This window comes from Mytilus trossulus, chromosome 14 (genome assembly GCF_036588685.1).
Source record: "Mytilus trossulus isolate FHL-02 chromosome 14, PNRI_Mtr1.1.1.hap1, whole genome shotgun sequence".
Classification (NCBI taxonomy): Eukaryota; Metazoa; Mollusca; class Bivalvia; order Mytilida; family Mytilidae; genus Mytilus; species Mytilus trossulus.
Window position 1 is genome coordinate 54,367,863 of NC_086386.1, and position 24,252 is coordinate 54,392,114.

At 30.3% G+C, this 24,252-nt stretch overlaps 1 protein-coding gene across 7 annotated transcripts in view; it reads left to right on the forward strand.

The window, feature by feature from the left end:
• LOC134696420 (uncharacterized) overlaps positions 1-24,252 on the forward strand; it is a 103,032-nt gene that overhangs the window by 68,492 nt on the left and 10,288 nt on the right. For 4 of the 7 annotated variants that reach the window (XM_063558208.1, XM_063558210.1, XM_063558209.1 and 1 more), the window contains exons 10-20: positions 4-123; positions 1,205-1,338; positions 2,460-2,679; positions 3,243-3,320; positions 4,168-4,272; positions 4,725-4,860; positions 15,737-15,933; positions 16,592-17,072; positions 19,084-19,269; positions 21,284-21,379; positions 22,520-23,865. In XM_063558208.1, coding sequence (XP_063414278.1) covers positions 4-123; positions 1,205-1,338; positions 2,460-2,679; positions 3,243-3,320; positions 4,168-4,272; positions 4,725-4,860; positions 15,737-15,933; positions 16,592-17,072; positions 19,084-19,269; positions 21,284-21,379; positions 22,520-23,865 — 3,099 coding nt within the window. The remainder of the gene's footprint in view (positions 1-3; positions 124-1,204; positions 1,339-2,459; positions 2,680-3,242; positions 3,321-4,167; positions 4,273-4,724; positions 4,861-15,736; positions 15,934-16,591; positions 17,073-19,083; positions 19,270-21,283; positions 21,380-22,519; positions 23,866-24,252) is intronic. The other 3 variants (XM_063558211.1, XM_063558213.1, XM_063558215.1) reach the window with 3 other exon arrangements.

Here is a 24,252-nt window from a genome sequence, read left to right on the forward strand (position 1 = left end):
TAGATTGCATCTAAACCTGGTGCTCGCCATTTTCGTTGCCTATTCCGTGTAATGTTTGTCCCTCGTGACCCCTATGACCTGCTGAAGGAAGACCCTGTAGCCTTTGAGTATTTCTATCTTCAGGTAAGTTACCTATCAGAAATTGTTTGAGCATGTTAATGAGAGAGAAAAAGTTATACAGAGGAAAAGGTTATTTAAAAGAGAAAATTTTGTTACGTTTTATTTAGGTAAGGTCTTTTATAGGATTTTTTTTGCATGCAAATACTCCTGCATTGTTAAAAGTAATCCTTGAAAGATGAAATTGTTTCATGATAATAAAATCATTTATTTACTTACTAACAGAACTACAAACTGATGCTATTTGTGGAAAGAAATGTACAGCAATTGAATTTGATTTCAATCCAAAATTTAAGTGAAATTTTAACCAAAAAAATCCATTTAAAGCATTTTAGATCAAGACAAATACATTCCAGACAGTAATTTACAAACCTGCATGTCAGTCCTGATACTAACGTGTTATGCAAATTTCAACAATAAATAAAATTGCTCAAGATTCAAATGGATTTGTTCTAAGTGGGTTTGACTTTTAATATGCATTTATGTTCACAGTGCCAAAATTTCTTGTCGTTATATAATTTGAAAAATTCAATTTTTGAAGGCTGTATTTTGAAGTTATCTAAAAACTATGACAACTTGACACATTCAATTTAAAAATGAAATTAGAAGGGGAAAAAATTTAGAATAATGCTATTTAGAACTTAAAGGAGTAATTTCTTTTTGTACTATCAATTTTATAATGGAAAAGTTTAAAACAAAGGAAATCTCACTGGAAATTTAGAAAAACAGTTTTTCTGTCATTTGGTTATCAACAATAATTTAATATTAACCTTAATGCATTCTATTTCTTGCAAACACCAACAAAAAGCAATTTTAATTTTACCAAAACAGCATATTATATTGTGTAATTTTATCAATTTGCACTTTCAATCAGTCATAGATAGACATTCAATATACAGAAATAACTAATAGGTATACATGTATAACTACCAAAGTTAAGATTGGAAAATTACTAAATAATAAAAAAAAAAACTAAAAAAAGACAAATACATAAAAGTGCATCTTGGATTTAATCATGATTTTGGAAAAAAAATACCTGTATAAGACAATTTTTTTTATATTTAATCATGATTTCCTATTATTTCAGTGTTGCAATGATGTTGTTAACGACAGATTCCCTGATTTGAAGGGTGATACCATATTAAAACTGGCAGCTTTACAGATCCAACAACATGCCATGTCTAGCAATGCATCTGGCAAAATCAATCTCAAAGCTATTGAGTAAGTGATAGGCTTTTTTATACCGTAAAAAATTGTTTAAATTGAAATATTTTTTGCCATTACATCCTAAAAAATGAACTAAACACACTAAAACTTTTGTGAATTGGAAATGCTTTTCTGGATTTGGAAGCTTAAACCCAAACATTTGAAAGCCATGAGAGGTTAAATACATGGCATCATGAGGAACTTTACGACCATAAAAGTTCACTGCAGAATAGTCAATTTCATCTAAGCTCAACCTTGTGCCTTAGCAAGTTGAATCCTTTAAAAACTGTGAATTTTTGTAAAATGCTCCAAACATGGACTAACAGCCTACCAGCAGTGGTATAAAAAGCAACTTGGACTAAAGGTCCACCATCAATGGTAATTATACCCTCAGGGACTAAGGACTAACAGTCCAGCAGTAATGGTATTAATCCAGTGCTAGTAAATGAAGAAAAAAACAATTCAATATTTTGTGGGTTTGAAGGGCTTTCAGGGATTTACCTTCATCAAAAACGCTCGAACCAATACATTTACAATTTTCCTAAATCAGAACAAATCAACACAGTGTTATAAGGACCATTTATTACTTATGTTACGTAAAACAAAGTGCATTGTTGGAATAAAAAATGCATCAAATGACATCATTGCTTCCCTGATGTAATTTCTGTAAATTGAATTAGTGAAATGTGACTAGGGGAAAGTGTTAGTAATAAAACAAAGTTGGAGTAAATGAATTGGTATAAATAAAAGTGCAATAAATTTAGCGATTTATTTGAGAGGTGTCATATTGCACTTTTAGAACAAATAAATAATCAATTTGGGAATAATGTGTGCAGTTTTGATGATTTTGTTAATTATCGCCTCTGCACTTTCCATAAAATGTTTGACACTTTCTGGGACAAAAGTACTTTTGGATAACTAAATAAAACTTCATGAATTGTTTTGTATTCAAATACATACAAATGTCAGCTTTCATTTTTACTACAGAACACATATTTTTTTTCTGTGAAGACATTTTGTGACTCTTGAGAAGGAGTTCAAGAATATTAATTGTTCACACCAAAATTAAATCATTCTAATATTTGTCGATTATATTCAGTTGTATATTTTCCATAACAAATTTTATTATTATTCAGGAAAGAATGTGGGTTAGAAAAATTTGTACCTGTTTTCGAGAGATCTACAATGAAAGGAAAAGATTTAAGAAAATTGCTGACTCAGCAGATGAAAATGAATCAAAACTTAACAGCACCGGGACAGAAACATCTGACGGCACTGCAAGCCAAACTACATTACATGAAAATCGTCAGTGAACAGAAAACATTTGGTAGTCGTGTGTTTATGGTAACACTGCTGGTAGGTGTCTTAAAGTTTTATTGTCAAAATAGATATAGGAGACTTACAACTTGTTTAAAAAGTACCGAAATTGTTATGGATTTCAGGAAAAGTTAAAGTTTTCAATCATAAGTACTTTCTTTGAATTATTTATTTATAATCAACATAACATAATGTGTAATAAAATAGAGAATGTAAATTGGGAATGTGTCAAAGAGACAACAAACCGACCAAAGAGTAAATAACAGCTGAAGGCAACCAATGGGTCTTCAACACAGTGAGAAACTCCCGCACATAGAGGCTGATTTCTGCTGGCCCCTTAACAAAATTTAAAATGTGTACTAGTTCAGTGAAAATGGACATCACACTTAACTCCTTAGCATATAAATGAACTAAATTAAAAAAAAATCTACAAACCTAAATGAGGCCAGAGGCTCCTGACTTAGGACAGATGCAAATACATGATGTATATGGCGGGGTTAAACATGTTTTGTAATTATCATCTACCCAACAACTAGATTAATACATTAAAATCAAACAGCATCTTGTGTTACTGATAAAAGATTTGATTTTTTGTATTTCAGGATAAGAAAACAGAAGCTATGGTACTTGTAGGACCAAAATCTGGGATAAGTCTGATTACCAACATAAAAAATTACAGTGTAAGTGTACAATAATGGTCGGCATAGCATTCTATACATACACTGACAGGTGTCAATTAATTAAGAGTATTAAATAAATTACCCTTTGTAATTATAACAACACATGAATATAAATGCTATAGAGTTATTCTTTGCAAGAATGAATAATTTATTCTCATATACAAATTATTACACCACATATGTTTTCATATAATTATAAGATATGAAAATAACTGTTAATTAACAAGGTTTGCATGATAAATGATGTCTACCAAAATTAATTAGGTATTTCAGAAGCAATTTTTTTGTTTTTTTTCTCCAAATGTTTCCTCTTCCAGGTAAGGAACCGGATTCATTGCTGATTGTTAATGGTTTAATCTTTAGAATTATGCAATTTTTAATGAAACAGTTATCTATTAGATTAAAATAGATATTTAACCAGACTTATCTTAATTAAGATCTTTGACCAATATCTAAATATAATTCCTATAAAATCAAAATGATAACTGTTAATTTCAAATATTTATTTAACTAAACTTGTCTTAATTAAAATTAAAATGAAGAACTACAGGACCATTGAAATTTTGTTATATGATTAAAAGTTAATTGGGGATTAAATACAAAATCAACTCCAATTAAAAATTGGCAGACAGCATTGTTCAGTTTCATAAAAATATGTCATCAATTTGGATAGCAGTGTAAATAGTTTACTTTTACTTATATTTAATTTACTTAATTAGCTGATTTTGAGAAGTTGATTAAACATCGAGTAGACAGCACCTATCTGCCAGCACTTCCATGCTTTGATTATTAAAAAAAAGATGTCACTTCCTTGAATGTTAGTGTAAATATTTTATTTGTATTTTAGCTTTCTTTGTTGGCTGATTTTGAGAAGTTAAAGAAAATGAAAGTAGCCAAAGAGAAAGAAAATATGCAAAAAGTGGAGATTTCAATGAGTGGAGATGAACAACAGGTAAGAATTATGCTGAGTTTATTTTAAAATATGAAACTTCAAACTTGTCAAATCTTTAAAAGTGGAAAAAATTATTGTTAAAAAATATGAAAAATACTGAATATATTAAGTGATAAATAAAATTGAGAATGAAAATGGGGAATGTGTTAAAGAGACAACAACTCGGCCATAGAGCAGACAACAACCGAAGGTCAGCAATGAGTCTTCAATGTAACGAGAAACTCCTGCACCCAGATGTGACCTTTATTTTTTTATATTTGTATAAAAGTATATTTTTGAAATATTTCAGGTTCATTATATTGCAACATGTACCATTTTTGGTTGATTCTAATTGAGTATATGGAAACTAGGAATTTCAATTTTTTAAGAAGTTTTATTTTTCTATATTAAGATGGTAGTAAACAAACTTATCCCAAATCAATTATAAATTTTTTATGAAATATCTTTGTCAGACACTGAACATAGGTCTGTTGAAGCAAGATACTCAGAACTTTGTCACAATGGTGGAAGGTTACTACAGAATATTTGTGGATCCTCAAAAAAGTTTGTCAGAGAAACCTGCCAGCAAACAAACTGCTGATCCATTAGGTGAGTTATGTCCCTTGATGTATGTAAGCCTCCTTTCTTAGAAGCACCACCATAAGTTATGGTGCAGAGGAGGACATTAATAAAATTGAGAATGGAAATGGGGAATGTGTCAAAGAGACCAAATAAAAAAACAACAGCAGAAGGTTACCAACAGGTCTTCAATGTAGCGAGAAATTCCCGCACCCTGAGGCGTCCTTCAGCTGGCCCCTAAACAAATATATACTTAAGTACACATAATATGCTGATAATAATGTGATACCATGTACCCAGTCTAGTAATAACATCTCTCTTCCAGAAAGTTCATGTAAAACATGCAGCTTTTAAAGGGAGATAATTTTTGGAAAGTTTCCTTGAAGTTTGTATAAAATCCTGATGTTTCAACAATCCTGTATAAATTGAGTAAAATCTTTCAAATTTTGTTTTTCATGTTTGACAACTTGCTTGCTAAATTTGAATTTTAAGATTTTCCCTTTTTATGTCCCACCTACGAAAGTAGAGGGGCATTATGTTTTGTGGTCTGTGCCTCCATTGGTTCGTCCGTCCGTACGTTTGTTGGTGCGTCTGTTCATCTCGCTTCAGGTTAAAGTTTTTGGTCAAGGTAGTTTTTGATGAAGTTGAAGTCCAATCAACTTGAAACTTAATACACATGTTCCCTATGATATGATCTTTCTAATTTTTATGCCAAATTAAAGTATTTACCCCAATTTCACGGTCCACTGAACATGTAGAATGATAGTTCAAGTGGGGCATCTGTGTACTATGGAGACATTCTTGTTTCTTAACCGTGTTAAGTGTACTGCTAGGATGTGTCTATGAAAGAGATTATTTGAATCTTGAAACATAACTTGATTGAGGAATTGCAACATAATTATATTTGAGTGGACAAATTTTCTATTGACAAAGGCTATTTTCTGACCTCCAAATTGTCTATTTTGGTTTCATTGTGTTGTTGACGCAATTCCATACACCCACCTGTTATATACATATAATTCAGAGAATTGAATCACTGACCAAAACTAATTGAATTATTCCAACAATTTAGCTTTCAAAATTGCAACCATTAGTTATATCTGATGAGATTTAAAGACAGAAAATATGTTTATGAGAGGAAATGATTGTAAACAAACGTCAACAGATAAACAATGCTTTATTATGAAATTGACTTCAAACAAAATTTCAGCGAAAAAAATCGTAATTTTTTTGGAAAATGAAAACACCATTAAGCTTATCTATTATTACCTACATACTGATTTGCAGCGTTTATAAAAGAATGATTGAATTTTGCCAAACTGTGTTATGTTCTTGTTATATTGGTTAATGGGTTGATTTATTAATTTCTCCTGAAAAGAAAGTGCATATTACATAACGTAATAAATCTACTACAGATTAAATACATTCGAAAAATTGATGCAAGATTTTTTTAGTTTTTGAGGTTACTCAGTTTATGTTTTGAATAGAAAATCTTATGTTATTGTTTTGTGACATGCCTACTTTAAATTTGATTTGTGAAATAGATCAAAATTTGTACTTTTCTGCTCTATAATCAATTTCAGGTCTTTTTTAAGATTTTGAAATTGAAATTGACATGTCTGTCTAGAAAAAGATCTAAACCATTTATTTCCATTCCTATAAACTATAATAAATGGGATTAGGCTTTGCTAATTTGATTTTTTTTTTGGTTGTACTTTGCTTTTTTTGAGAGACATCTAGTAAACATATCTATTTCTAAATTGAATTTGTTTTGTACTGAAGATTTTAAAAGAACATATATTTTCAGAGTACATTCTTATTTTTTTTAATTTTTTGTATCATTGAAAATTAGGGGACTAAGAGGTAGTACATGTATTTATTTGAAAAAAGATCATTTTTGACGCTGAGTCTGACAGTTATTTAATTTGGTATGGCCTTATGGTTAATTTAGGATGTTGATTAACTTAAATTTTCATGTAAAAACATAGTTCTTTAAACGAATTTTATATTTTAATTGCAATAATTACCCTCATGAACCATAATTTCTGAATATTAGCTGAATGTGGCTGAAATTTTCTGAATTTTGGCTGAAATGTGTCTTAGAACAAATCAGGTGTCTGAATCCTGTCTGACCTGTTTATTGATGGTGTCTGAATATTGTCTTATAGTTCTGAATTTTGTCTGAATACTTCTTATTTAGTCAGAAAAAGTTTCAGACATATTCAGAACTTCTGAATACTGTCTTATTTGTCTGAATTATTAAGAAACAGGAGTAAGATCAATTCAGAAACCAAAAATTATTTAAATACACCCCTAAATATCTGAATATTGTCTGAATTATTCTTAATCATTCAGATATTATGTCAGACAATATTCAGAAAATTGGAAATAAGTAAATTCTAATATATAGATCTGAATATTGTCTGAATTTTTTAAAATCATTCAGAAGTTATGTCAGACAAAAGTCAGAAAACTGGAAATAAGTAAATTATAATCTCATAGAAATGAATATTGTCTGAAGTTTTCTAAATCATTCAGAAGTTAGACAAAATTCAGAAAACTAGAAATAAGTCATAGATCTGAATTACACTGAGTTATTTAATTTTAACACATAAATGGAAACATAAAAAATAATTCTTCAAAAGTCTGAATGTTATGTGAATAAGTTTCACCAACAAAACTACATAAAATAAAATATTTTGAAAATGTACAAATAACAGCAAGAATTAATTTCCCTGATTACAAAAATTTTGAAATCCTTCATCTGGCTCATCAACATAAAAGTGCAAGAATCTTACAGTGTTTTCCCAAGGCAATATAGCTACTGACCTTATTTTTGAGGTGGGATAGGAGGGGTCCTAATCCCGAAATCCCGGACTTAAAAAACGAAATCCCATAATCCCGACGTCCCGAAATCCCAAAAAAAGAATTCCCTAATCCTGAAAGAGTGAATCCCGAAATCCTGAGCTTAAAAACACCCGATCCCGGGGTAATAATAATCCCCCCTATTTTTCATCTAACATTTTGGGATGACCGTGAATGCAGTTACAGTCATCAGTTTAAACCCATTGATATATAACTATGAAATACTTTGGAGAACCAAGTGTACATAATAAAAAACTCATGAGTAGTTTGATAATTTAGTGATGAAAAACTGAACAAACACTTGTTCACTTTAAAATATTGTGTTTTTGAAAATTAAAGCAGTATTGCTTTATTATCATTAAGATATTGGATATACTGGTGCATGGGCATTAATTTTGGTAGAAAAGGTACTTATATTAAATTCTAACAGTTATTATCAGTACAATTTATTTGCACCTAGTCCAAATAATTATGACGTTTTGAAAGGCTATTTAATTTTAGCTTTGACACCTTTTGCAGCAAGGTGCAAAGCCGACAATAAAATAACCATTCAGTGGGGAAATGTTTTTAATGCAACACCAGGAATTCATGTTTCTTATACATTAAAACTTCTCTAAATACAGTTCTCCCACCATACCGGCTAAATCAAGGAGACCTGTACATTAAATGGTAATTTAACCTTACAAAACTGGCCATATGATTCCTTTCAATCGGATACTACGCAAGTGTCATTTTTGTATTTGAATAATTAAAATCATAATAATTCAACCTCATAAAACGGGCCTTGTCATCTTAATATCACTGATTAGTATTAACATTGTTATGTATCATAAAGACAGTAAACTGTGAGTACTGTTCAGCTTGTCAATTTATTTTCATTATCCCAATGTTTTACAAATAGTGATTACCGGCAATTTCCTTACATTGTTTACAAATTTCAAATAATTATTAGGGAAAAATCGTTAGTGTATGGTGTTTTTTATTTTTTATTCCTGCAAAATAAAAAAAAATAAATAAGATGAAATACAAGTTGTAGCAGTATTTTACAATAGAAATTATTCACAAAACTAAAATTCACAAAGGAAAACGTATATTTGAATAAGATCAAATACATTTTTAAATATTTCTCAAACACCCATATTAAGGGGAAGTTACTCTTCGAAATTTTAAATTTCAACTAACCAGCAAACCCTGCAAATCGGCCGTAATTTGTGACCTGACCGGCGGCATGTTTTGAGAAGTTTCACTGAAACACCGTTACGGGGACGAATCAATTTCGGGCCGATATGATATGGGGCGAGATTGACACCTTGACTGAAACGCACTGGCATACGTCATCAAAGATTACGCTGGATAAACAAAATGGAGAATCCAAACGCAAATGTTTTCAGATAAGTATTTTGATTGAACATATGATAATTGTAATTATTATAAAATGCAATTTGTTGAGGCACTATTATAAAACATTTAGGATTTAAATCTGAGAAAACATCAGAAAATTTTGGCAGACAATTAATGTAATGAATATAGGATATATATTGTTCAAAATTTGTTGTCACATTCATAAAACAAATAGTAACTAGGTTAATCTGCAGTCAATAAATTAAAAAATGCACTACCACTTTCTACATTAAATGTAGAAATTAAATTGGGTGAACAACTATAAGTCACCAATTTTATCTTCAAGGGATAAAAAGGGGGGGGGTCTTAATTTGAGTTTAGGCTTCCAATGTAAGATACAGTACAAATGCATAATGCAATAATGTTTCTATTGAATTTATTGCTTCATAACCTCAAGAACAATTGATTCTTTGTGGATATTTTTGTACTTTTAGGGGATTAAATATGAGCTGCCAGCAATGATATGAAACAGATTTTATGCAGACTCCATTTTAATACCTTTATTCAGCAATTCAAGTTTGAAGTACAGAGACAGCAAGTTTTAAATTACAGAAAGGAAGAGAAGTTTAAATCTGACACATAATTTTTATATTAGTTAATCAGTTTGTGAGTGAGGTTTAAGCTGACCATAGTTACTGTTTTTATTCTTATGCAAACCATGCAGGCCATTTTTTTCATGGATAGGATGTTAAGAATGTTATTTATTTAAATATTTGAATATATTCAGATCAATCTATGATCAAAGCACTCACTATATTTTGTGTTTCTTAGAAAAAGTGATAAACCTTGGGCTTAATTGGAAGATCAAATCAGTTACAATGGGGTTTTGATTCCATTTCATGCTATCTTATTATGGCTGAATATGTCTTAATAAGGCTGAAGATTGGATGAATTTGTCTGAATAGTTCTTAATATGGTTGAATATTTCTGAATATATATATGAATATTTCTGAATATATATGAATATTTCTTAATGTCTGAATATTTCTTAATATATGTCTGAATATTTCTTAATATGTCTGAATATTTCTTAGTATGGCTGAAGATTGGAAGAATGTTGGCTGAAGATTTCTGAATATTGCTGAATATGTCTTAAAAAATGGCTGAATATTTCTTAATACAGCATCATTTAAACCATAAATTTTCTGAATATTTCTTAGTTTCTGAATATTTCTGTTTCTGAATACTGGCTGAATAGTCCGAAATCCAGTCAATATTCAGAAATAGACACAAATACAACATTCAGACCTATTCAGACGATTATTCAGATAGAATTCAGAAATAATTCAGACAATATTCAGCCACCAATTTTCCATGAGGGATAAGCAGATTTAAACAGATTAATGAAAATATCCTTAATCTCAATTAGTTGAAACGACAATGTATGTCCACTTTTAGAAGTATTTGTAGAAAGACAGATGTTTAAACAAATATTAATATAATACCCTGGATAAAACTAAAGTGATTTTAAGTTTTGTTTTAAAAAAGTTTCATACCAGCATGCCAACTATTATAAACAAAAGGGTTGTTTTACCCCACCTTCGATAGTAGAGGGGCATTAGGTTTTCTGGTCTGTTGGTCCCTTGGTCTGTTTGTTCGTCCGTCTGTCCCTCTTCAGGTTAAAGAGTTTGGTCAAAGTTACTAGTTTTTGAAGAAGTTGAAGTCCAATCAACTTGAAACTTAGTACACATGTTCCCTATGATATGATCTTTCTAATTTCAATGCCAAATTACAGTTTTGAACCCAATTTTATTGTCCACTGAACATAGAAAATAATAGTCCAGTGAGACATCCATGTATTATGGACACATTCTTGTTTCAATTGAAAGAAGAACATTTTATCTTCATATTTTTCATTTTGTTGACAAATGGACATTTTGTGTTTTTTGCTGGTGCATGTTATTGAAAGATTTCAAACTTTTAAAATATTTTTATCTAGTGATAAACAAGGAGACAGAAGAAACCAAGAACTTTCAAAACTCATAAGTTGAAGAGAGACGGACATTGTCATGGAACCTTTAGGCAATTATAACATCATATTTCAATGAGGTTAATTTCTTTCTTGAAAATTAGATAGAAAAAAAACTTTTTAGATTATCAATATAGCTTCTACCAAATGAGAATGAATTAATTAGTTTTGTCAATACCCAACATTATGTTTTATTTTGAAGGCATTGAAAAGTTGTTTTGTTCTTTTTAATTATGATAGATTAGGATCCAATTATTTTGTCTTCTGAATAAGGCAAAATTGTGATGGATTAAGCTCCATGTTTTGACGTAAATTAACAGAATATGAAATTATGTTTTTCATCACACTTTTAATGTTCATTATAATTTTGATGAAAACACATTATTATACAACACAAATTGAGAAACAGTTTATTTGATTAAATTTTTAAATTCTGTTACAATATTAATTTCATTTAGTATGCGTAAATTATTAGCAATTTCACATGTTTGTTTTTATGGAATTCTTAAAATTCTTGTAATTGGATTTGATAATTGATGATCGTGAAGAAAATTAAAATTTCAGTTCCGTATAAAATGGTTCCACTCACTGTAATACAGCGTGCGATAACTCCTACATAGCCAATCATATACAATTAGAATCATTTTACCGCTGAATGGAAAAAGTTGATATTTTTGTTTTTAATAATAAATATTTCTAAATTGGAATATTTGGTAATGGATAAAAATTGATTGGAATGTTATAAATAAATTTATCAATTTAGATATATTATTGATGAAATTTATTATTTTCTTGCTCTAAAATAGCTGTAAATTACTTCCAATATTTGTATTTCATCTCATCATGTTTGTACAGTTACTCAATTGATGAAAAGTCGGCTATTGTTGAAATGAAATTGAACTGTAAGTCATCTTGTTATAGCTTTGATATATAGTATCACAGAACATAATAAATGGCCTTGACCTATTTTGTAAAGGTCAGTTTGAATTGTATGCCTTGTTACTTCCTAAGAAGAAAAATATGCTATTTTTAAAATAAATTTTTGATATTATCATGTTAAATATTAGATGCCAATGTCTGCAATTTAATTGCCAAATTTAGATTCAGAGCAAGATTTAGTGAAGACGTCCCACCCTAATGGAGCTATACTTATGGTTAACACATTAGTCCACCTCCTAATGTTAATTGCTTTATTGATGGACCAACATTTTTTTTAAATCCTGAATCTGCATCTGGATTAAGGAAATTGTTTCTTTTAATAAAATAGTTTCAATCACCTTAGACTGTTTCATTCAGAAATTGAATCTCAATTGACAATTGAAAAACAGGATAATGCATCCCATTTGAGATACAAAAGTGTTTTTTTTTAACCCAAATAAGATCTTTAGGTCAGAAATTGATTTTTTTCCTTAGCTGTCAGTATGTAAATAAAGAATTGGATAGCTGTCATAGATTGCATAAAACACTTCTGATTTCTCATCAAAAATGCATTGATCTGCCTTCAGACTTTTGTCAAGACAGTTCAAGTAAGATTGAGAATTCATTATAACAATCAAGAACTTCCACTGGAATTAATGCAAACGATTTTTTTCTAAGAATGCTGGAAATTTAAATAATGAACTTATTGTGAAGATGTATTCCTATTGTATTGTAGAAATGTAAACTTAAAAAAGTAACAAAGTTGGTTTTTGATGATAGTTATTACTTTAAATGTTGAAAAGAGGATTTGTTATAAAAAGGTGGAAAAGGTACAAAAGGAGCAATCAAAATCATTGAGTGCAATAAAAGTAGACAACACTATGGCAACAAAAGAAACAGATGAAAAGCCAAAAAACATATCACAAAAAAACTAGAAAGAGAACTAAGGATTGAGCAATAAAAACATTTTCAAATCTTGGGGTGATGCTCCTGAGGGTTAAGCAATTTCTGCTTCACTACTAAAACCAGCTGTGGGATTTAGAGGATTTCATAATACAGGAAAAAAGGACAGAATTTTGTCCCCAAAATAATGTTACAGCAGTAGTCATCTGCAACACTGATTTAGTTTTAGCCTTGACAAAGTATTAAAAAAAAATCACCTAGACTTGTAGTGGTGGATCCAGAAATTTTCTGCCAAAGAGGGGGGCTGCTCCGGTCATGCTTCAGTGATTCCCTATTATAATCAACCACATTTTCCAAAGAAAACAGGGGGGGGGGGTCCCTGGGCTCCCTCTAAATCCGCCCCTGGGTTTGCGTTTCTAAGGACAGCTTCCAGAAGTATCACTTATGATAAGTCAATGATGTTTGGTATACAGTTGTATTCGAGTTGGCATATCTCTTTTCCACTGAGATTATTTAGACCTGAATCTTAAGGTCAAACAATGCACTGTGTTTACCCTTTAAGAATTTCAATATTGTTCTTCTTTCTTAGGTACATATTTACATAGGACCACCTTAAAGTTTACATGGCCAGCTATCTTATCAATGAAATATGTTTTTATTGAATATTAATATGTCATATTTATATGATACAATACTTGTATGTTTACTTTAAGAAATTATGGACTGTTGAACAAAGGATTTTGAAATATTTGAGGCCAAAGAAAATTAATTTATATCATTTATTTTTTGCCTTCTTTACTAGTTAATTGAGTACTTCTAGGGGGTATTTAACGACATTGACTGCCCAGATGGGTCTAAAAGGGCTGAGATTGAGAACTGAACAAAATGCATATTTTACAATTTGTTGTAAACTTTGAAATTATTAACAAAAAATTGATAACAAAAATGCCCATTTATTTATTAAATGATTTAAAACTATATAATCAATGATTAATTTGTTAAGTGAGTATTTGTGGGATTTACACATATAATCCAATTGAAATGTTTGTAAACAAACAAACAAAATTTAAAAGAAAAGATTACAACATTACAAAAAAAAAAGAAAGACATTAGTCATTAAACCATTTGAAGGAAATGAAAAAGAATTGTTATTTGGCCCTGAATTTAAGACAAATCGCCTATAATCTCTTTATGTTCCAAAGTTTTTAATCTGTTTATAGCTTTGACCATAACATTGTGTCACTCATTAGAATAACGGGATAACATTAAAGGAAATTCTAAAATGTAGGTATTGTTCATTATCGTAAATAGGGTAATATAGATTAATTAGTCATTTACAAAAGTTCAAAGACTTAATTTGCATATTAAATGCAGATGTGTGCAATAAAGTGCATGTGTTGACTTGTAAAAGTGTATTTTATTGGTATTTAAATTTTCTAAAATTGTTAATCACTCTGTTAAAGTATGAACACCTGTATAACTCTAAAAACTTTTGACTTAATTATAAAGAAAAAGAGGTGGACATTGCAGCAATAAGACAGTAACTCAACCACAACAAAAATAAACAAAAATGGTCTTCAGACTTCTTTCAAAATAGCCACTGTACATTCAGTGATCAACAATCAATCAATCTTTCAAAATACACCTTAGGTATCAAAGGTTTCTCTAGATATACTACAAAAAGGTTGGATATCAAAATTTCAATTATGAAATTAATGATTCGTTAGATGGTAAAATATAAATAAAACAAATTTATAGAAGACTTTGATATTCTCACAAAGGAGTAGGTCTGGTATTAGGGCTGATTTTGGCCTCAAATTTCAGGTTCATCTAACAAAAGTTTTTGGACGCTTTTTAAACACTTAAGTGTCTATTTCAATTGATTCAATTAGTGTATGTGAAAGATTTTAACTGATTTAGTCAGTAAAAACTCTCTGATTGAAGCTTTAATATGAAAAATCTATCAAATATGCCAAAAAACATCACTTTTCAGATGGATTTTGTCAAAAATGAAAGTGGCTGCATCTGTGTTCACCCTCAACCTTTATATATGTTTGTATTATCATCAAATACAACTTAGATTTACATATTATGAATGAACACGAATGTGGCCACTTTCATTTTAGATGGAAATTGTCTAAAAATTAACCAAAAGGCAAAAATTTTGAAGATATCAGTAATTTAGCACAACTTAATGATGCTAGAACGCGATATTTGTGCATTGTATTGTCAAAAACAGCTCATATTTATGTAGCAGAAGCATTTTACTTTCCAAAATTTAGCTCAAAGATTATATTTTCACAATTTTCTAAAACTGCTATGTTTTGGGGCCAAAAAGGGGTCTTACTGAACCTACTCCTTTAGAATATGACTTATATATATCATATTATGACATGAGTTATTCCAAGTAGCTTTCAGGGTGGTTGATTGCAATTTTCGCCAAAAGTAAGATGTGATGATATAATGTTACTGCTATTACTGAGTGCTATTGGCTTTTTTTGGTTGAAACTTGTATATATTCAGAGAGTTGACTTTTATGTGAAATATAGAAGGGAAGTGAGAAAATAGTTGAGACAAAGAAAGTAAGACAACATTATGGCTAAATGAAAATGGTTAAAACACTAAAAATGTCCTCAATATATTACACTCCAAAGATTTGTAGTTGAGCTATATAAGACCAATAAAAAGGTAGGAATTAAAGTGCACAAGAAGAGTTAGCAGTTACTGCCCCACTTCTGAATAGTTGAATTTATTAAAATGGCAGCTATGTCAATATGTAATTAAAATGTTTTCTTTGTGACAGGAGTGAAAATAACATCAGAATTATAAACTTATTGCTTTATATTTTAGTACCAGTTTATACCAGTAAGCATCGTGTGATAGCAGCTCCTTGGAGTTACCCAGAAGATATTGTCTCTCAAGTGATTGGTATAGAAGATAGTGAAATCACAGAGAACCAGAGGGTGGTTGATTGTAGACGAGGTCCACCAAACTATGAAGAAAGTCAAGAATACATTAAACAAATAAAAGAAGATTTGGGTATTGAGGTAAAGTCACATATATCGTAGATTTGTTGTTTCTTATATTGTAATGATGTTTGCATTGGGAACTAATCTTTGTAAATTTCATTGATTCAGATGAAATTCAAAATTAGGTGTTCAGCATAATACCAATAACCATTAGACTTGTATGTAGAATTTGTCATACCTAACAAATTAAGGTATTCATGAAATTACTCTTTCTTTATCCTATGAAAATAAGTACCTACAAATATGAACAAACTCTTTGTAGATCCTTTCATGGTTACTAAGAAGCTTGCACTTTACCGCCAAAATAGAGAACATTATATTTTCCTGTACTGAGTATTCATTAATGGTTTCAATCCAAAGGGAGATAATTCAATCTCACAGACTAACACATCCAATATTACAGCTGCAAAACTGGGAAATTTAAAATTGCAACCACAATTATTGGTCAGTTGTTAAAGAAGAAGATGAACACATTGTATAGCTATTAACCAAATGCACGAATTGGAAAGGCTAATGCATAACAAGGATATCAATTTAATGAATTTAGATTTATACATTTAGGAAAATAAAAGAGTTAGTCTGGTGAAAATGAAGAGACTATTAAAACATCTTAAAAAAAAAAAAATTTTAATTGAATTAAAATTATATTAATTTTTTGTTTGCATTGTAATTACAGGGAGAAAATAAAGAAAATGGTCCTATGGATACAGGAATTATCTCCCTTGTTCAAGATGACAGTGAAAATAACAATGTTCAGAAAGACGATAAACCTAAAAATAAAAGTGTTATAATGATTGGAAAGGAACCAGATACATTAATACATTATACAAATAAATTAAAACGTCCAGGGGAGGAAACCAGTCCAATAGTTAGCGACAAAATTCCAAAGAAATCTGATGAATCCATTGATCAAGGTTATCAGAATGGAAGCATGTATGAGTCTTCTGAAATTAAACCTCCGAGCAGTGACGAACTTTCTGATACTGACAGTGGTGTAGAAAGTGAAAAGAAGATCGTAATTGGAGAGTTAGGTCCCCCTGATTCTCTCCCTGGAGATGCAGAGAGCGTGGATAGTGACAGTGATAGTTGGGGTCATCCGTCAAGTAGTCCAGAAAAAGGTAGACTTGTGGAAGCTACTAATATGGGTATTTTGTGGTGTGAGTACTTATATACTAACTTTATTCTAATGTCTGATTTTTTTTGTAAGTGAATTTTGATTGGATAGGGTTGTAAAATTCAAGACATTTAATCAATGAGTGATGACATTAGAGTATACCTCACCTGCTTGTTGCTACTAATTGTCAAGAATATGTCATAATTCAAACAGATACATATAAAACAGTTTTATCATATATACTTATAAAGGTGTTGGTTTTGCAAGCTTTTGTGCATACTTATATATTTTTTTTATTTTTTGTCTCCCCTTTCGTCATTATTGTTTGTTTTGTTTTGTTTTTTTTTCTTTTAAGAAAAGAAATAAAGATTTTATTGCATAATAATTCATTTCTTTGATTTTTTTGGATTAATTTGATATTTATATAAGTTTTGTATCTTTACCTATTGCAGGCATAAATTCATAATTTGATGCTTGTTATTCATGATTACCCCCAAATGCATATGTCTTACAAGAAGTACAATATGCAATAATGAGATTTTAATTGATACCTTCAGAAATTATAAAACAATAAAATTATCAGGAAGACTTCACAGAAAAATATTTGAAGAAAAACATATATTTCTGAATTAGATGGTTGGGATGGGATAGTATTATATTATTGAAAAGAGAGTATTGAAAATTTTACATCTATCATGTGTCAACCTCAATTCCTCTGTTAGGACATTTTGGTCAATATTGCTAATGTAAAAGCTTGTCAAAGTTTCCTCCCTTTGTTTGTTTGCTTGGTTTGGTTTGGTTTGTTTTTATTTATTTTATTTTGTTTTGTTGCTATGGGATGGTATTTGCTTGACATATAAATGTACAAATATATTTTCTAATTTTACAATTTAAGCCTTTGAGTATTTACAAGATTGTAGATTTTATTTTTAATACCATTTGCCATTTGGCTTTATTTACTAACAACAAAAAATTGTTATATAGAAATGTGTAGATTTTATGCACCCAACACCAAGATATTTATTCACTGAAACTTTCAGCAATTATTGCAAGTATTCAATGAAATGAATAATTAACTGAGCATCTATGTGCTTCAATTTTTTTTTTTTTTTTCATTTTTTGACAGTCATACACAGTAAAAAACAAATTTCCTAAATTGTTTTACCAAACACATTTATAGATTTATTTTCTCCTATAGATATTACCCTCTCTCATGAACTAGAAATACACAGTTCTGTAATGCAACTACATGTATTAAAATAACTTTTTGAGAAGCCTATCAAAAAGTTAAAATTTTAAACTAATTTTAATAATTTTATGAGTACATTGATTAAATACATGGTGACAATATATTTGATAAGCACTTATACATTATTTTTTATGCCCCACCTACGATAGTAGAGGGGCATTATGTTTTCTGGTCTGTGCGTCTGTTTGTCCGTTCGTCTGTTCGTCCTTTCGTCTGTTCGTCCGTCCATTCGTCCGTCTGTCCCGCTTCAGGTTAAAGTTTTTGGTCAAGGTAGTTTTTGATGAAGTTGAAGTCCAATCAACTTGAAACTTAGTATACATGTGCCCTATGATATGATCTTTCTAATTTTAATGTGAAATTTAGAGAATTTATTCCAATTTCAAGGTCCACTAAACATAGAAAATGATAGTGCGAGTGGGGCATCCTTGTACTGTGGACACATTTTTGTTTGTTATACATTATTTATTTTTTTAAATTAGTTAACCAACACTTATAATGCATGTAGTATAATTCTGTATATTTTGAAGACGAATCAAATTTGTAACCTTATTGATAAATTATACTTTATTTGTTATCCTTTCTTAAGAAACTAAGTTAAGATAAAAGACAAGATAAAAATAGCAATATAAAACCTCAAGAAATTCCATCTTCAGTTGTATGGAAATCCTTTACAATTAATTTCTTATTGCAGATTATTTTACATGCATGAAATATTTTCCACTGGACATTAAGCAGCCAACAATCAATCATATTGCTTTACATATATTGATAAAACAACATCTAAGTCATTACTTTTCTTTTACAGTTGATGGGTTAAGTTTTGGTATCCACAATCCAGATGAACTGCCAAGGTCAGAGACCGACTTCCAGGTTATAGCTTCTAGCTTTGGTCTTCTGAGTCCTGACAAGATTCCTGCTGGAATACAAGATGGAATCTTAGATCCAAGAATGTTCTCGGAAAGAAAGTTATTTATAGATCCTGATATTATAGGTATAATGTTGATTTAACTCCTTCTCCTCCAAACTTCCCTTGTTCAGTTAACTTTTTTTTAAATTTTAAAATGCATGTAAATTTTTCATCTAATTTTAATTTGCATGTAGGTTATTTTAATGACAATTGCATGAAATTTGTTAACAACTAGAAGAAATTCCTTTACTCTTGGTAACGACAAGCAATGTTTTTACTTAGAGTCAAGTATTTTGGTTTACTGAAGAAAAGAACATTTTGTCCTCTTTAGTTTGCTTAATTTTAAAGTTGTCATAGTTCAAGAGACAAAAAAATCATGATTTTGCAATCCCCATACCTGCCAACTTTTGAAAATGCCTATGGGGGTTTTAGCGCGCGACAACAATTTCAAAGTTTAAAATTCTTTGCAACGACTATTTTGCGCGTGCTGTTTTGTAGTCTAGAAAAAGTGTCATATTTGTATGATTTGTAAGATGAGCTTACATCCCTTTTTTTTAAAGTTTATTTGCATGATTCTAGTCATATATCAGCAGAAAATATGAACATGTAGCTGTAAGACCAGGAATTATTTTCCTGTATGAGGATACTAAATAGTTGTTGACCTTTCCAATTTAAAATTATACACAAAGAAGGACCTTTATCAGGTTAGGAACAACACATAGGGACCCCCCCCCCCCCCCCCCTCAATGTTAGGACATTAAAAACCACTTTTTGTACAAATGAGCACACATTAATATTATTTGAAGAAACTTTTCCCAAAGAACTATACATCTTATGATCTATCTGGTATTATATGGTCAACACATGTCCAAGAATTTTGATATGTTCTTGGCCTTATATCTTCTTTATTATTCAAAATAATAGTACTCTTCATTTAGAAAAGCTGTTCCAAATATAATGTCAGAATTTGCCATTTTTAAGTTAATAAATCTACATTTTTTCTATTTTATTTTTTAAGAGATTCCTCATGTTGATGTGGGTGGGGGTGGGGTGGGGTCCATGTGAAAAATAATGAATAGACTAGTACATTATACTTGAAATGATTGAATACATAAATGAAATTCTGTTACAGCAAGTGTACATGTAATGTCAATAAATTAGTGAATAAACTACTATTTATTATATTCATGGTAGTACAATGTACTGCATCATTGAAATATGTCAATCAGTTAGCTTTTATTCTTATTCTGTGTAAGAACCTCCTTGCAGTTGAAAAATCATTTGCCATGTTCACGTTTTTACAATTCTGACCAACAAACAGAAGAATAAAACACAAGTTCAATATCTAGCATGTTAAAATAATCTTGAGAGAAAACGTTTTTGATTGACTGATTAATTTGATCATGAGAAACACACAATTTGATTGGCTGAACCGATTTTCCTCCATTGACATAGTTCAAAATCGGGAACAACAATATTTTTCGTGTAGATTTTCACCAAATCGTGTTTTAGAGGGTTTTTCAGGAACACGATCGTGCAATCGTGACAAAGGGTCAAAATCGTGTAGTACACGCCTAAATTGTGAAAGTTGGCAGGTATGAATCCCTTTTGTGTTTACCTAAGGAGCTAGGTAAACCATAGATGTATTTGAGCTTTTAAAAATGCATAGTGGAAAAAAACAATATGATCTTAAATAAACTGAAATTGATTTTTAACCTATAACATAGGTCTATTTTGTATTATACATTTGTACATATAAAACAAAGACAAGAAACATGTGTGAATACACCAATACATTTTCATGATTTAGTCAGGGTTACAAGAACAAGTGAAAAGGATAGACAGAAATTAAATATTATCCAATGCAGGATATAAAGCTGAAAGAATAGTGGAAAGAGAAAAAAAAAGGTGTTGTACATAGATTGGAAAAGCAAAATTACAGAAACAAATTTTAAGAAAGGAGATAAAACTTAACAGAAAGATGAAGACAGCACCCTCCCTGTCTGCCATCTTTCATTAATATGTTACTACTAACTTTATTTTGACACTAACCAATTTAACCTTTAATGTTTTACCCAAACAACATTTTATTTGACAGATTTAACCTTGTTACCACCTCCCACATCACATGAACAAGATGAACCAATGACAACCTGGCAGCCATCACTTACCTCCAGTTTACCTATTGGTTATGGTAATTTATTTTGCATCATAATTTTGGTTGAGACCATTCCTCCTTATTTTACCTCCTTTTATTTTTGAAATTTTTGTTTTATATATAAAGATTTTATCGATTTCAGGAACAGATATTTTTAACTCATTTTTTGATGAATGGATATTCTGCATAAGTTTCTTAACATACATTTATAATACAATCTGTTTTTCTGTTATTAATATAACAAAAAGATTTGAAATAAAACAAAACAAAACATCTGTCTTTTACACTCAAAAATTTCTCCTGTTCTCAAGACTTTGCCTACTGTAAAAGTGCAATAAGGTAAGTACTAAAACAGACTGTTATCAGCTACAGGTAAGCTGTTTAGTAACACTTTAGTCTTTGCTTGGTACAACTTTTCTAGTAGAAGGTCATGGTTCTCTGAGGGTACTCAAGCTTCCTCAACTGGAATTTATACTGAAAGCGGTGTTGAACCAAACAGACACTGTTTAAAGTGTAGGTGATCAAAAGTTTGACCCATGATTAGGTTATGATAGGGCCAAACCGAAGATTTTGTAATTGGAATCTGATGTTCTCTAAGCAATTATCAAAAAGATGACCAAGAGTTGGAACAATATGTGAGCTAGAACATTAAATATGTGTCGTTTTAATTAGGGTTCATGACTACATCACATTAATGCATGTTATATTTGTCAGTAGCTGTAAAGTAACCATATTATTGGTACAAAAGTCTGTTTTTAAGCTTCAATTCTAATTACATCTGGTACAAATTTGGTCAAGTAAAAAGTGACATTTATCCCAAACAAATAAAGAATGCAATAAATACAGTGAAATACTACTCTCTTGTTCCGTAAGGATGAATATTGAATGGTAACATGTGCAGTAAAAGCCTTTTGGGTCTTTATAGAAGAAAAATTACAGTTTGATTCCAGGTTGTAAAACAGAGATTCATTGTTTTTGTATATTAATTTTTTTATATAGATATTTTTAAGAGTAGTCCAGTTTTGCTTCCAGTTTCCAACACCATTAAGAAATTTCTGACAAAAAATTGTACAATCCATCACTCCATAGAAAAAACAAAAGCAAAACTTTGAACATCTGATTATATTTTCAAATTTTGTATTGTCATTTAAAAGAAATTTAATTGTTTATTTATAGATGTAAGGAAAGAAACTGAAAGTAAAAAGCCACATCATCCTGCCTTAGTGGAGAGATCAGCCAGCATGGGAGACAATCCAGATTTCCTGGATGACGACATCGATTCATTTATCGCCTCCATGATGATTCCACCCCCACCCGATTCATGCATGACGGATGATTCTTCTCACAATCTTGCAGACTCTTTGCAGTTTCATTTCGAAGACGAGGATTCTCAAATGTTTAATGGTGCTGATTCATTGATCTCATCTGATGAACTTTTGAATTCATTAGTGATTCCTCCGCCTCCTGGTGAGGTGTCAGAATCTATTGACGAAATAAAAATAGTCCCTCCTGTAGATAGTGAAATGTCAGACTCAAATCATTCAGATAGTATGAAAAAACGTTACTCACATAGAAGATCTAGTTCTCTTGATGTTTCTAGTCTTCGATCATTCAATGAATCATTAACACAGTCTGAATCAAAGACAGAAAGTAGTCCCAAACCATGTGATAAAAATATTACTCCGCCGAAAACATTACTGACTGCTCCAAATCCTGTGAAGGATTTTGAATCACCTGCAACAGTTTCAGAAAAACTTAATATTCTACTTCAATCCATGCCAAGTTTTGGTAATGTGTCCGAGAGTGATATGAAATTTAGACGGACTTCGTCGTTACGTTTGGGGAAGAGTGCTTCGTTTGAAGTTCTTAATTCACCGACAAAAGAACAGGAAGTGATTCAAACTAAGAAAATTGCGAGAAGCAATTCATTTCAGGTGCATTTAAATGGACAACAAAGTGTTGGAAAAAATGTTGAACTTCCCCCTAAAAAACCAGGACCTACTTATATTTCACCAAAGAAAAATAGACCCGCAGATCCTGTGAAGAAAAGTGATGAATCTAAAAGTCCTGAAAAATCTGAAAATTCTAAATATTCTCGTCATTTGAGACGGACTCATTCATTTGACATTATACCGAAAAAAGACGATGATAAATCAGGAGGAGATAATTTCGCCTCGCTGAAAGCCAAATTAAAATCTTATCGTGATTATTTATTAAGTAAATCAGATGATACAAAACAAAGAAAATCATCTATAACCTCAACTGATATAACCACAGAAACAGCTAGCAGTGAATCAAATAGTCCTTTAAAACGTTCAAATTCTTTTACATTCAATTGGCTTAAACGTAGATCCAACTCACTGGATTCTTTGGATACCAGAAAAAATAAAACAGAAACTGAAAGTGGACCGTCAAATGGATCAAAGGAAAGTGAAGAAAGTGCCAAGAAATTTCCTCAGGTTTTAAGCACACTGACTCTGCCAAGATCAACATTTAAACCTCATTCCACACTATCAGTACAGGTAAGGTTATCTATTTTAGTCTTTGAAATGTTTTATAATATGTTAATTAAGATATGACAGGAAAGAATAGAAAGGAATTAGAAATGCTTTGCTTTTAGGCTTTAAAAGTATAGTATAAATTCAGCTATTTTTTTTATTTTATGATTTAAAGTGCTTGTTTAATTTTAAAGTAGGCATGAAATATTCACTATTGTCTGCAGACGTTTTAATTTAGTTTTAGTGGAAAGTCTTATTTAGTTCTCACCAGTGTGTGAATTAACTTAATCAATTAATTCTTGAAGCATTTATTTTTAGGTTATCACAATTGTATGTTGTTTTGAATTTTAGAATTATCTCCCTTTAGACTGGCAATTTGAAAACCCTGAAAAAAATAGAAAAATTTATATA